At 40.3% G+C, this 13,829-nt stretch overlaps 1 protein-coding gene across 1 annotated transcript in view; it reads left to right on the top strand.

Annotated features, from left to right (window-relative positions):
* Nucleotides 1-1,512: 1,512 nt before the first annotated feature.
* Nucleotides 1,513-13,829, top strand: part of FMO4 (flavin containing dimethylaniline monoxygenase 4) — a 29,907-nt gene continuing 17,590 nt past the window's right edge. Inside the window, 4 exon segments of the mRNA XM_007947127.2 lie at nt 1,513-1,522; nt 4,982-5,121; nt 6,367-6,555; nt 7,200-7,362. Of these exon segments, the coding sequence (XP_007945318.2) occupies nt 4,990-5,121; nt 6,367-6,555; nt 7,200-7,362 (484 nt within the window). The 5' untranslated portion in view covers nt 1,513-1,522; nt 4,982-4,989.

Here is a 13,829-nt window from a genome sequence, read left to right as displayed (position 1 = left end):
TGGTAGGGCAGAGATGTCTGTTCTCTCCATATAATGGCACCTCCTTGAAGACAGTCACTAAGTCATTTTTCTTTGTAAGACTTCATTACTATTATTTAGTCACTGGATCTTTTTGTTATTTTATTGTGATTTCAATGAAAGTTTGCAGAACTAATTAGTTTTCCTTTTAACAGTTATACACATTTTGTTTCATGATATTGACAACAATCCACATAAATACAACAGCTCTTGTCTCACCTCCTCCCTGTGGTTACCATTTCCCTTTGTCCTTCTTGCCTATGTATTTCTGCCTTCTGAGCTTTATCCCTGGGCAAATGCTGCCCTTTTGATCTCTTATGGTTGATTGATCAAAGGAGTGCTTACCTTATGGTGTTATTGTTCACCTCATAGGTCTGTCTATTGTTTGGCTGAAAGTTGAGCCATGGGAGTGATTGTAGGTCCAGGCCTGAAGGGTGACAAGAGGCCAAAGTCTCAGGGATTTCACTAGTCTCTATGAGACCAGTAAGCCTGGTCTCTTCTATGAATTTGAGTTTTGTTCCACATTTTTCTCCTGCTCTATCCAGGATTTCTAATTTTGATCCCTTTCAGAGTGGTTGGTAGTGGTAGCCAGGCACCATCTAGTTCTTTTGGCCTCAGGGTCATATAGGCTGAGGTTCTCATGGTCCACTAGTCCCTTGAAATAACTGTGTCCATGAATCATTGATTTTCTTCACTCTTCTTTGCTCCTGACAAGGAGAGGCCAATAATTGCAACTTAGATGGCTGCTTGCAAGCTTTTAAGACCCCAGTCACTAGTCACCAAAGTAGGATATAGAACAATATTTTTGTGTATTATGTTATGCCAATTAAGCTTGATGTCCCCTAAGACTATGGTCATGAGCTCGCAGGCCCAGGGACTCACTCCCTCAAGTTTTTCAGTTGTGGCTAAGAAGTTATTGATTATTTGCCCCCTATTAGCTCTATAATATATATGGGCATTTTTATGGCACACACAAAAGTATATGTAGAAATATCATCTGCCAAACCTGTATATGGTCATGAGTGTTCCCCTACTAATCAACTTGTCTATGTATCTATGTATCCTCTCATAGATTAGTGTTTGTTACTACTGATAATGCAGTATTGTGTATGTAATAGTGTTTACCTTTGTTGTCTGTAACTATTGTGCAACTCTCTGAGTCTTCCTTTTCCTTAGTTAAATATTCACTGGATTTTAATCCATAGTTAGAGATCCCCCACACTTGGCTCAGTACTTGCACTTAGAGGTACCCAGGATTCCTCTGTTGAATTAATGAATTAAAGTGCTGCTAGTCTATAAGTCTGAACATTTTTAACTTTTCTAATTCAATTAGCAATCATTTCTTTTGAGTTATTTTTGCAAAGATAAAGCACAGCCAAGATCTACGAACTCCAGACCTCTACCTAGCAACCTGGAAATTGAAGGATTCTTATTGGTGAATGTCATTTACATCTGGTTAGAAGCTGTCTAGACCTCATACTCTTCAACCTGAAGAAAGCCACAGGTGTGTTTCCAGACTTAACTACATATTTTATCTGTGCAAGCTGTCCTTTCTAGGGAGAAGAGGGAAAAAGAAAAGACATCTAGAAAGGTACACGAAACAATGAGTGAATTTCTGCTAGGCACTTTTATGTAATACCACATTATTTAAACTCACTTCTTCAACATTGGTATTTTTCTTATTTTAGGGTGCTTGGGTCACATGGCTAGTCAGCAGCAGAGACAGATTTCAAACCAGTTCTGCTGCCTCCAAAGTCCATTAGCACTGCAGCCCACCTCTCTATCCCAAATAAAGAGAGACTCAAAAAAACTTAGAGTCTGTTTTGGTTCTCTAGTGCAGCTCTAACAGAAAAATCCCATAAATGGGATGGCTAGAACAAACAGGGATTCATTCTCTTGCAGTTTAGGAGGCTAGAAGTCTGATTTCAAAGTGCCAGCTCTAGGGCCTGGGTGAAAGTCCCTTGACTTTGGATTTCAGCTCTGCCTTTTGCTCACACCCCAGTGGAGCTGGAGGCATCTTTCAGCTCAGGCAGCTTCTGACTGCTGAGGCTGACAAACCCAAGGTCAACAAATAAAATGACATAGTCCCAAGATTACCAAACAACATGATAGGCCCCTACTTCTAGTCCAGAAACAGTCCCACAATCAGCAGGGAACATGGCAGGCTGCTGAATGAAGACTTGGCTACATGCAGGATCCAAGCATCCCAAAAAGGTGCAGAGACTTTCCTCAAAACATCTTCTTATAAATGGGAAGCAGATCACATCCCTAAGACAGCTACTCAGCTGCTTCAGTAGATTCCACCATGGAGTTGATTACCAATCTCATCATGGGGAATAACCACATCCAGCTGCCCAGTCATGTTGACACACAACTTAACTACCACAGAGCCCAAGGGGAAGAGGTGTAAATTTTGTGACAGTTTAAAAAACCAGGTAAGGAACTCTCAGGCTTACAAAGGGCAAGATGACAAATAAGATTTGGAAACAGCCCTCAGAAATCCATCTGCTCATTGTTTCAAGAGTCAGGGGAATCAATAGAGTCAGAAGGCTCAGAAGTCTTTCTCCCAACCCCTGTAAAGTCAGTAAATCTACTTTGTTGCCATGCCCAGAAGTTCTAACCTGCTCAAGAGGCAAATTATAAAATCATGGGGACAAACTCTCCCAAGCCAATTCCAGAAATGCTGCAACAAACCCTGAGCCCCAGTAAGGCTTAGTGGTGAGAAACACAGGGCACCTCAGTTTCTCAGACAAATGAGATATAAGCACCCAGACTTCAGAGCCAGAGACTTGGTTCAAATCCATACTCTGTCTCTTATTAGAAGTGTGGCCTTAAGTTGTGTCAAATGATGATACATGTTTTCCCATTTACTGGCATGAATATTTGCCCTCTTGGTTACCCAAGACAAATAACAATGTGATACAAAAATCACATAAGGTTATATAGAAAAATCTCAAAAACTGCCATGTCTTCAAAGGAAGATAAAATCAGTTAAATATCATATTCATATATCCCCCCCCCCTCAGGTCTCAACTACTGTGTGTTTTCTGGACTCGTGAAAGGGGTTTTAAGAAAAAGCAACATTTGCAACTGAGTCTACTTGGCAGGTCATGGGCCTCAGAGCATGACCTTAACCTGATTTGCTAGAATTAACTGACTGGTTAGCCCATTTGATCAAAACAAAAGCTATGTTGAGGTTCGTGGAAGACAGAATTATGAAATCAAGAAAAACTGGCTATAGATCCCCATAAGACATACTTCCTCCAGTCTATTAATATGGACATCCCCATTTCTATTTGACCTCATCTTGAACTCCAGAATGTCCCATATGACTTGCCTTGGGTACTGTGTTCTATATTATGGTCAGCAGGTCTTGTGTCTGCAAGGTCAAGACTCCCTTCAATTCATGTAATATCCTTGTTGAGTGTCAGAGCATGACCCATGAGAGTCATTCTTCAGTCCTCTATATACTTCATATCTAGATGCTTTTTGCTGTGATTCCCAGGATTCAGGAGGACTAGATGATAGCAAGGAGACTTTTTAATTCTGAGAGGATCTAGAGTTTTAAGGGGACCAAGGCCCTAAATAAACTAGCTAATAATAAGAGCTAAATTTAATTAAGCACTTACTATGTAGCAGGTACCCTTCTAAGTCTTATATCATAATCAGTTATTTAATCTTTATAACAAATCTTTTAAATAGGCATTATTATTGTCATCATAATCTTCATCTTACTGATGTAAAAAGTGAGTCACAGAGAGAACTAACAGTTATTCCAAGGTCACACAGTTAATAAGTGGTGTCATAGATTGAATTGGGTCCCCAAATATGTGTTAACATGGCTGGGCCATGATTCTCAGTAGTTTGGCACTTATATAATGATGTAATCACCCCCATAATGTGATCTGATGTAATCAGCTAATCTGTTGTAAGGGGGTTAGAGTAAGATGTAACACCCCTAATCAGGTCACAGCCCTGATCCAATGTAAGGAAAGTTACCCTGGAGTGTGGCCTACATCACCTTTTATCTTACAAGAGATAAAAGGAGAGAGAAGCCAGCAGATATGGAGCGATCTGACTACCATCAAGAAAGAAGAGTAGAGTGTGTCCTTTGGATCCAGGGTCCCTATGCTGAATACCTCCTAAACCCACAAGAAGACGTATGCCAAGAGCCATGGAGATCTCCAAGGGGGAATGGACCCACAGATGTTGTTGAAAGGAGACAAAGATCTTCCAGAACAAGAGAGAAAGAAAGACTTCCCCAACAGCTAACCCTGAATTTGGAGTTTTAGCCTCCTAAACTGTGAGAGGGGAGCTCTGGTAGCATAGTGGCTAAAGCACTTGACTGCTAACCAGAAGGCTGGCGGTTCAAACCCACCAGCCACTCCTCGGAAGGAAGTTGGGCAATCCTACTTCTGTAGTGATACTGCCTCGGAAACCCAAGGAGGGGTCACTATGAGTCGGGGCCGACTCGACGGCACATAACAACAACAACAACAACAAACTGTGAGAGAATAAGTTTTTGTTTGTTGAAGCCAGCCACTTGTGGCATTTCTGTTGCCACAGCACTAAATAACTAAGATATGTGGTAAAACCAGAATTTAAACTAAACCTGATTTCACAGCCTGCATTTTTAACCAATTCTGCCTCCACTAAAAGATTAAAAGAAAAAAGAAAACCCACTGCTGTCGAGTCGATTCTGACTCATAGCCACCCCCATTGGGTTTCCGAGGCAGTAAATCTTTATGGAAGTAGATTGCCCAGTCTTGCTCATGCAGAGTGGCTGGTGGATTTGAATCACCAGCCTTCTGTTTAGCAGTCAGATGCCTTAGGCACTGTGCTACCAGAGCACCTTACTAAAAGATAAAAGGAAGGTATAAATATCTCTATAAAAGTTGAGTCCTGTGACAATTCTCCCTTCTACTCCTGTTGTATAAAAAAGCTCTATTTGACCTTCTAACAGAGTATACTATGGCCAAGCGAGTTGCAATAATTGGGGCTGGTGTGAGTGGCCTCTCCTCCATCAAATGCTGCTTGGATGAAGACCTGGAGCCCACCTGCTTTGAGAGGAGTAATGACATCGGGGGACTGTGGAAATTTACTGTGCGTGGTTCACACTTTCCCTCTCTATCAACTATAATCTGACAGTTTGCTTTGTCCCTGCTCAGGCATGGTAGCTTTAGCCTAACTTGATGATCAAGTAAAGGAACAAGTAAATTGCTCACTGCAACAATACATAGACATGGCATGGTGCCAAGCACTGTGCAGGAACTAGTCTACTAAGAGATGAATCTTGAAAATTGTCGAGGCATAATCAGGAACAGTTGGGAGAAAGGAAGAAAGAGTTAAATCTGGTAGACAAATGAAATTTTCTAGTGAGTTACAGATTATGGGCCTTCTAGACAAAGCAACAGAATGTAACATTGGGTAACCTGAACAGCTTTGGTGAATAGAGAGTAGATGACACTCTAGGGAGAATGGAAGTTGGTATCAGGAAATGGAGCTCCTGCCACTAGGCATTGTTCAGGTATTTGGGATGAGAGCTGGTAAGGATGAGGCAGAACTCCAGACTTTGAAAGGTTTAAGGGATAGCTTTCACATTATCAGAATAAGAAGAACCCAGGCACTGCCCAATTCTTGTTAGAACTATGGTATATTACGGGGGTTAGGGGTTGGGGGTGGGGGCACAGATCAGGGTAAAGCCAGCAGTAGGGTGACTTGAACATCAGAAAGTAGGGATGGAAGTGGTTTAATACCAGCTGCCTCTAGCCAGGATTGGTTCTGGTTACTGGGAGTAGAAGGATCTTCAGTAGGAATCTGCTAGGCAGGACCAAATACTAAAAGCTTCAGTAGAAGGGAAGAGAAACCTTCAGAGGGAGTTAGAGAAGGGGAGACAGAATGTAACTTGTAGAATGAAAGAAAGCTTCACAGAGGAGATGCCATTTGCATAGATTTTTGATAGTGGAAAAATAGAACAAGCAAATGTGCATAAGTGGGAGTGGTCACAACCTTAAGATTGTAGTGTACTAGGAAAAATATATATTTTTCTGATGCACTGTGATATACATCAAGCCACCAAATGTCAATGGGTATAGTTTGTGTACCTTCTGCTATTTGATCCATGGTTGGTTTGATTTCCTTCTGTATTCCAAGATAACACAGATTAATTTTGGAAAATAATATTAAGTTAAACAAAAACTAAAGTACAGGTTAAATATAATACCCACAGGCAGGCACTAGTAAAAGTTTGTGAACCCCTTTCAGCTGGGCTGGCATGAGCCACAAGGTTCTCTGTTCTCTTCCTCCTATCTCCCCCACCTCATTAAGCTAACTATGCCTTCACCACAGGAAACATCTAATGATGGGATGACCAGGGTCTACAGGTCATTAGTGACAAATGTCTGCAAGGAAATGTCATGTTACAGTGACTTCCCCTTCCATGAAGATTATCCCAATTTCATGAATCAAGCAAAATTTTGGAACTATCTCCAAGAATTTGCTGAGCATTTTGACCTTCTGAAATATATTCAGTTTAAGGTAAGACACCTTGGGTTGCAGAAGGTTAATGAATGGAGGCTGCCTTAAGCAAACACATAATAGAAATAGGATGGTTAAGTAATTTTTGTCCTGATTGTATCTCTATATGAATAAGACAGATATTAAAGACTCTTCACTTCTCCTTCTGCTCCTGTTTTACTCAAATACATCATTTAAATACTGAATTAACCTAATTCTTTAAATACCAACACTCTTATGAAGGATAAAATGTAGAATTTTTTTTTTTTTTTTTTTTGAGAAATAAGTAGATAATAACTTTGTTGATAAAACCCATTGTAAAGAAATGACTAGAAGTCTTAACTACAGAAATTATAATGGTTCAAAACTCACTTTCCTACATTTTTCCAATGCATTAGATATTGTATCTCATCTCCTTCTCACCAGGAATAAAAACTGTGTCTTCTTTCCAATCAAAAGAATCAGATATCTTAGCTTCTAATCTGCATTACCACCTTTGAGAACTTGTAAAAGTTATTTAACTTCTCTGAAAAGATAAACCAATATTTATAGACCTCCTATCAAGGGGCTTGGTGTACTTAAAATAACAAACATGGCTAACATACTAATATTGTATAAGATCCCAAAGTATGGGTAGGAAGCAAGTGCTTCTCTTTTGCTTTCAGACCACTGTATGCAGTGTAACAAAACGTCCAGACTTCTGTGTAAGTGGCCAGTGGGATGTCATCACAGAGACAGAAGGCAAGCAGGACAGAGCTGTCTTTGATGCTGTCATGGTTTGCACTGGACATTTCCTGAATCCTCGTTTACCTTTGGAGTCCTTTCCTGGTGAGTCATTTCTACCTGGGACCATGCCTACTATTCCAAGTTCTTCTAGAAGAAAAGTCATTGACTTGTAATTGGAAATACTTCCTCATGATTATAAACAACTTTATGTTCACCCTCAGAAATAAAATATACAAAATTACTCCTTTCAGAGTATAAAGCACTATGTAGGTGTTAGATATTATTATATACTTATGAATATAAACATTACTGCTCTTCTTATTTAAGTTGTATCATGCCTAATTCAAATGTGATCACATAAGGCTCAAAACTATAGAGCTCTAATGAAGAAAACAAAAAAAAAAAGGCTTTGATTTTTGTGATCAAATTACAGGAAATTTGAATCAGGAATGACCTGTTTTTAAGAAAAGAAGTGAGAGTATAAGGAAATTTGAGAGATTGTTAAGAAACAAGCCATAAATTACACATATACAGGAATATTTTGTCCTTCAAAATAGTCACCAGGGTAATCATCCATGTACCTCCGGAACCAGGGCTATCAACAAAAAGGAGATTCAGACATTTTCTTTTGGGACTGTTTTGACTCCATTACCACATTCTTTTTAATATATATACAATTAGCAAATCGCCATCTTTTGAGGTCCAAACCGCTTTGAAAAGCTAAAGGCTAATTTAGGTACGGGAGATAATGTTAGTCATAATACAGATTACTAAATCATAGTAAAGCTACTACTCTTCTAATACTCATACGTGCCCCAAAAAGTAATTCAGTAAGTAAAGTTTCAAAACTTCAAAAAACTGAAAAGAACTTTTTTTTAAAATGCTAAGAAGTTTGTTTGTTTGTTTATTTATTTTTGCAGTGTTCCTTCCCCACCCCTCCCACCCCTAATAACCAACAGAGAGTTTCCTTCCATATAGAAACCTTTCCTTGATTTTTTAAATAATGAACTAATACAATATTTGTCCTTTTGTGATTGACTTATTTGACTCAGCATGTCTTCCAAGTTCCTCCATGTTATGCAGTGTTTTGCAGATTCTACATTATTCTTTAGTGTTGCATAATATTGTGTGTGTGTACCACAGTATGGTTATCCATTCTTCTCTTGATGGGCACCTAGAAAATTTAAAGGACTTTTTTATTTTTATTCTGATTTGGGTGAAAGTTTACAGAGCAAATTCACTTTCTATACAGAAGTTCACATACACTTTGTCTCATGACATTGACTACAATTTCCCACAATCAACAGCTCTCCTCTCACTTCCTCCCCACAGTTATCTCTTCCTGTCCTTCCCTCCATGCACTCCTGACCCCTGAGCTATGTCCCTGTGCATACAGAGCCTTTCTATTCTCCCATGATTGATCTGTCCAAGAAGTGTATCTACCTAATATAAATGTTCAGCTCATATGCTTGTCTTTTGTTTGGGTGGAAGCCACAGGAGGGGTTTCAATTCCAGACCTAAAGGGGAGCTACGGGCCACAGTCTCAGTGGTTCCATCAGGCTCTATCAGACTGGCAAACCTGGTCCCTTTTATTTTTTTTTTAATGATTTTGAGTTTTGTTCCATATTATTCTCCCACTCTATCCAGGATCTCCTACGTAAATGTCCCTCGGAGTGGTTGACAGTGGTAGCCAGGCACCATCTGGTTCTTCTGGTCTCATAGCCGTATAGGCTGAGGATCACATGGTGTACCAGTCACTTGGACTAATTGTCTCCATGTATCTTTGGTTTGCCTCATTCTTCTCTGCTCTGGACAAGGAGAGACCTATCATTGCACCTAGATGGTCTCTTGAAAGCTTCTAAGATCCCAGTCGCTACTCGCCAAAGTAGGATGTGGAACAATGTTTTGGGTAGTATATTATGCCAATTGAGTTTGATGTCCTCTGTGACTATGGTCCCAAGCCCACAGGTCCAACTACTTACTCCCTGTGGGTAGCTGCCTGTGGCCAAGAAGTGACAACAACCTTGTCCTTTGTTAGCTCTACTATATACCTGGGAATTCTTACAGAACATATGTATACACTTGTAGAAACATTGTCTGCCAACCCTATACATGGTCTTGGGCACACTCCCCCCTGTATAGACATACCTAATCGTTCAGCCTGTCCACCCTTCTATCCACCCGTAGATCAATGTTTACCATCACTGACAACACAGTACTGTATGTGCAAAATGGCTCATCTTTGTTGTATGTACCTCCCATGCACTCTGTATGTCTTCCTTTTCCTTGATACCACTGTGTCCACTCACATTTAGTTCACTGCCCTTCTCTTCACCCAAATCAATACTTATCTCTACCTGTCTAACTGTGTTCCCTCCCCTCCCCTCCCACCCCTGGTTACCAATAAAGAAAATTTCCTTCCATAGATAAACCTTTCCTTGACTTTTTACAGTAGTGGACTAATACAGTATTTGTCCTTCTGTGATTGACTTATTTCACTCAGCATAATGTCCTCCAAGTTCATCCATGTTATGCAGTGTTTTGCTGATTCTACATTATTCTTTATATTGAAGGATTATGTTTTCTTATCCAGTGTGCAACTCTCCATCGCTTGAGTGGTGCATTTAATCCACTGACATTCAGTGTAATTATCGACAAGTATGAATTGGTTGCCATCATTTTGTTATGTGTTTTTTCATGGTGTTCCTGGTTTCTTTGTTCCATATAATTTTCTGTGCTAAGCTCATTATGTTTATGAATCATGTTATCATTTTCTTTGTTGCTATTGTTTTAGTATTTGCTAAATATTTGTACTTGTCCTCTTTTTCATTATGATGTGAAGGTTTATCACTTTTCTTTGAGGTTACTCTGTGATTTATACTTTTCTCCCAGAGTTTAGAATGGTCCATTCTATCTTACAGATCTCTTGACTTCTCACCATTTAGAAGTTCTGTAACGACACAATTTTTTCCTTCTTTTTGGTTTGTAGTTGTCCTCATTTGCCAATTGATGTCTCTGACTCCCTGTTTATAATCTCGTAAGCTTATTTTACTTTGGATACTTCCATAGTTGTGTAGGTTTCTGGATTATGTCATCTTGTGTATTAATGGTTGGTTGTTGTTTGCTATTATTAGTTCTCTGTTCAGAGGTGCAGTGAATTGCTTGATGTGGTCCTTCTAGCCATTGCCCTCCATTCTGTGGTGTTTTGTAAATCCCATTATCTATGCCTGTTTGAGGTGGTGTGATAGTTAAGTTCATGTATCAACTTAGCTGGGCAGCTGGTAGTAGTCATTCCCTATAATGACTGGCAGTTGGAATTTAGACCTTGGCAGTTATAACTGATAGATTGGGCTGGAGCATTGCTGGTGGAAGTCAAGTTCCTGAGGAACCCTATAATGACTGGCAGTTGGAATTCAGACCTTGGCAGTTATAACTGATAGATTGGGCTGGAGCATTGCTGGTGGATCTCCTGGGAAGATTCGCTCCTCCTCTTGCTCCAGTTTCTGTTTCTTGGATCATCCTTGTCTCACCCCTAGACTTGGGACAATAGCCACCGTCTGATCTACTGATCGGGGTTCATCAAACCCCGAGAGTTGGGAGAATTCGCCAGACCTACTCACGGACCCAGGACTCTCCAGCCTGCCAGCCTCCACCACTCCTACTCACGGACCCGGGACTCGCCAGCCTGCCAGCCTCCACCACTCCTACTCACAGACCCGGGACTCGCCAGCCTGTCAGCCTCCACCACTACTACGTGAAACAAACCCTTGGGTGTTTGTGAGTCCTGTGAGGCATTACAGCAAAATTCAGAACCCTAAGACTGGGGAAATTACTGGGAGGAGGAGGAGGAGGGATTAATGTCTGAAATGATGGAGTGGTATGGTAGTTTGTACATTTGGGACATTCTTGACCTCCGTCTCATGGGGACTAGCCTCGTGCTGATCTTTCTAAGAGAAATTGTTCAAGCAAGAGGACTCCCTGTAGTATCTCTTGTAATGTTGGTGCGATCTTAACAAATTCCCTTAATTTCTGCCTATCTGGAAATCTCCTAATTTCACCATCATATTTGAGGGACAATTTTGCTGGGTATATAATCCCTGGTTGGAAATTTTTCTCCTTTAGCATTTTATATATACTGTCCCATTGCCTTCTCACTTGCATGGTTTCTGCTAAGAAATCAGAGCTTATTCTTATTGGTTGTCCTTTGTAGGTAACTGGGAGCTCTGGTGGTGTAATGCCTATGGCATTTGACTGCTAACCAGAAGGCTGGCAGTTCAAACCCACCAGCCACTCCTTGGAAGGAAGATTGGGCAATCTACTTCTATAATGATACTGCCTCAGAAACCCAAGGAGGGGTTGCTATGAGTTGGATCCAACTTGACAGCAGTGAGTTTGGTTTTTTTGGTTTTGTAGGTAACTTTTCATTTTTCCCATGCTGCTTTCAGAATTCTTTCTTTGTCTTTAGTTTTGGTGAGTGTGATGATAATATGTCTTGGTGATTTCCTTTTGGGGTCTATCCTGTTTGGGGTTCATTGGATTTCTTGAATGGATATGTTCTCATCTTTCATTATATCAGGGAAGTGCTCTTCCAACAAATCTTGGACAACTTTCTCAATGGTTTTCTTTTTCTCTTCCTGTTCTGGAATTCCAATTACATGTAGGTTATTTCTTTTGATGGTATCCCACATGATCCTTAGACTTTCTTCATTTTGTTTTGATCTTTTTTTCTGATTGATTCTTTTCCAATGAAGTATTCAGGTATTTGTCTTCAATCTCATTAATTCTGTCTTCCATTGAGTCAATTCTACTCCTTTGCCCTTTCAATGTGTTATCTATTTCTGAAAATTTAGTATTTCTCTTCTGCATTTCTGTGTGTAGATTTTGTATCATTTCTAATTTTTCATTTTGTTCTTGTATTTTTTTCCGAAATTGTTCTAGGGTTTTGTCTGTGTTTTCCTTAATTTTGTCAGTGTTTTCCTTGATTTGTCTCTCAATCCTGTGAAGATACCTAAGTATAATTCTTTTGAATTCCTTATCAGGGAGTTCCAATGCTGCTTCTTCCTTGGGGATATGTTCTTGGTCTGTATCCTGCTCGCTTGTTTCTACCACTTTATCTTGCTTCTTTCTGTGGACTATGATGTTGTCTCCAAGACATTGTGATGTTGCTGTATTTAGATCTCTGTTAACCATTTGTGAAGAGCAGTTAAGGGTGAGCCAGGTTCTTCTTGGTGGTCATTTATCATTGGCCAGTTGGTGGAGAAGGAAGTGGTGGCTCTCACTCAGTAAGTGGAGCTGCAGGAGGTGCAGGTATGGTTGCATTGTATGGGCAAGGTTGCTGTCTCCCACTCAGTTAGACAAAAACAATGATCAAAAAACCATAAAAAAAAATAAAAGCAAACAGACAAAAAACACACTGCATAAACACACAGGAACAATCACCAAAAATAAAGAGAAAACAAAAGAGAAACTGTAGTATCTGCAGAGGGGGCAATAAGAGAAAAGAGGTAGAGTAGAAGAAGAATTGTCCCCTCTGCAGATATTTCAGTTTCTTTCTTATTCTCTCTCTCTTTTGTATGTGTGTGTGTGTGTGTGTGTTTATGCAGTGGGTTTTTTGTCTGCTTGCTCTGGTAGCATAGTGCCTAAGGCATTTGACTGCTAACCAGAGGGCTGGTGGTTCAAACCCACCAGCCACTCCTCGGAAGGAAGGTTGGGCAATCTACTTCTGTAGTGATACTGCCTTGGAAACCCAAGGAGGGGTCACTATGAGTCGGGTCTGACTCAATGGCACATACCAGGAGAATAATTAAGAAAAAAAGTGGGAAAAATGCAAAAAGAAAAACAAGGAATGGGGTTAGCCCCAAGAAAAAAACTGGAAATCAGGAACAGGGAAGAGAAAAAATTAAAACTAGAACCTGGGAAGAGAAGAATAAAGAATAATAATAAAAATGACAGAAAAAAAAAAGGAAGAAGAATAGAAATAATTTAAAAACAGACAAAAATAAACAAACTAAAAAGGAAAAAAAATTCTGGGCAGGGCACCCAGGCTCTGTCAGAACACACAAACCGGGATGGATTTCCTGCCAGCCCAGAAGGTTGGTGGGAGTGAGGGATGGGTGCACCTCCCTTCACCGAGAGGGTATGGGGTATAAGAGTAACAAGGGGAATATCACACCTTTCCAGCCACTGGCATCTGGAATGTCCTGTGGTTCCAGGCAAGTGGAGCCTATTCTTACTCACTGCCTATTCTTAGGTCCCTGAAATCTGAGAGAACACTGTCACTTTAAATATCCAAAATGGTCGAACACTTCTAAACATTCAAAATGGCTGCACCCTGTAGACAGGCAAAAGTCCACAGCTCAGCCCATCTCCTTCTTCACTGTTTCTTCTTTTACTCACCAGCCACCAGTACAGTCCTCTGTGTAGCCCCTGGATAGCAGGGCAGATTTTTAGGTTAATTCTTAGGTCCTAAAACCACTTGGGCTGAGCAAATAATCCGAGAAGCTGGACTATATGAAGAAAAACGTGGTATCAGGATTGGAGGAAGAATCATTAACAACCTGAGATATGCA

Source organism: Orycteropus afer, unplaced genomic scaffold, assembly GCF_000298275.1.
Source record: "Orycteropus afer afer isolate SDZICR_OR568_19922 unplaced genomic scaffold, OryAfe1.0 scaffold00175, whole genome shotgun sequence".
NCBI classification, from domain to species: Eukaryota; Metazoa; Chordata; class Mammalia; order Tubulidentata; family Orycteropodidae; genus Orycteropus; species Orycteropus afer.
The sequence above is the reverse complement of the archived record's forward strand: the minus strand, read 5'-3'. Positions and strand labels throughout refer to the sequence as shown.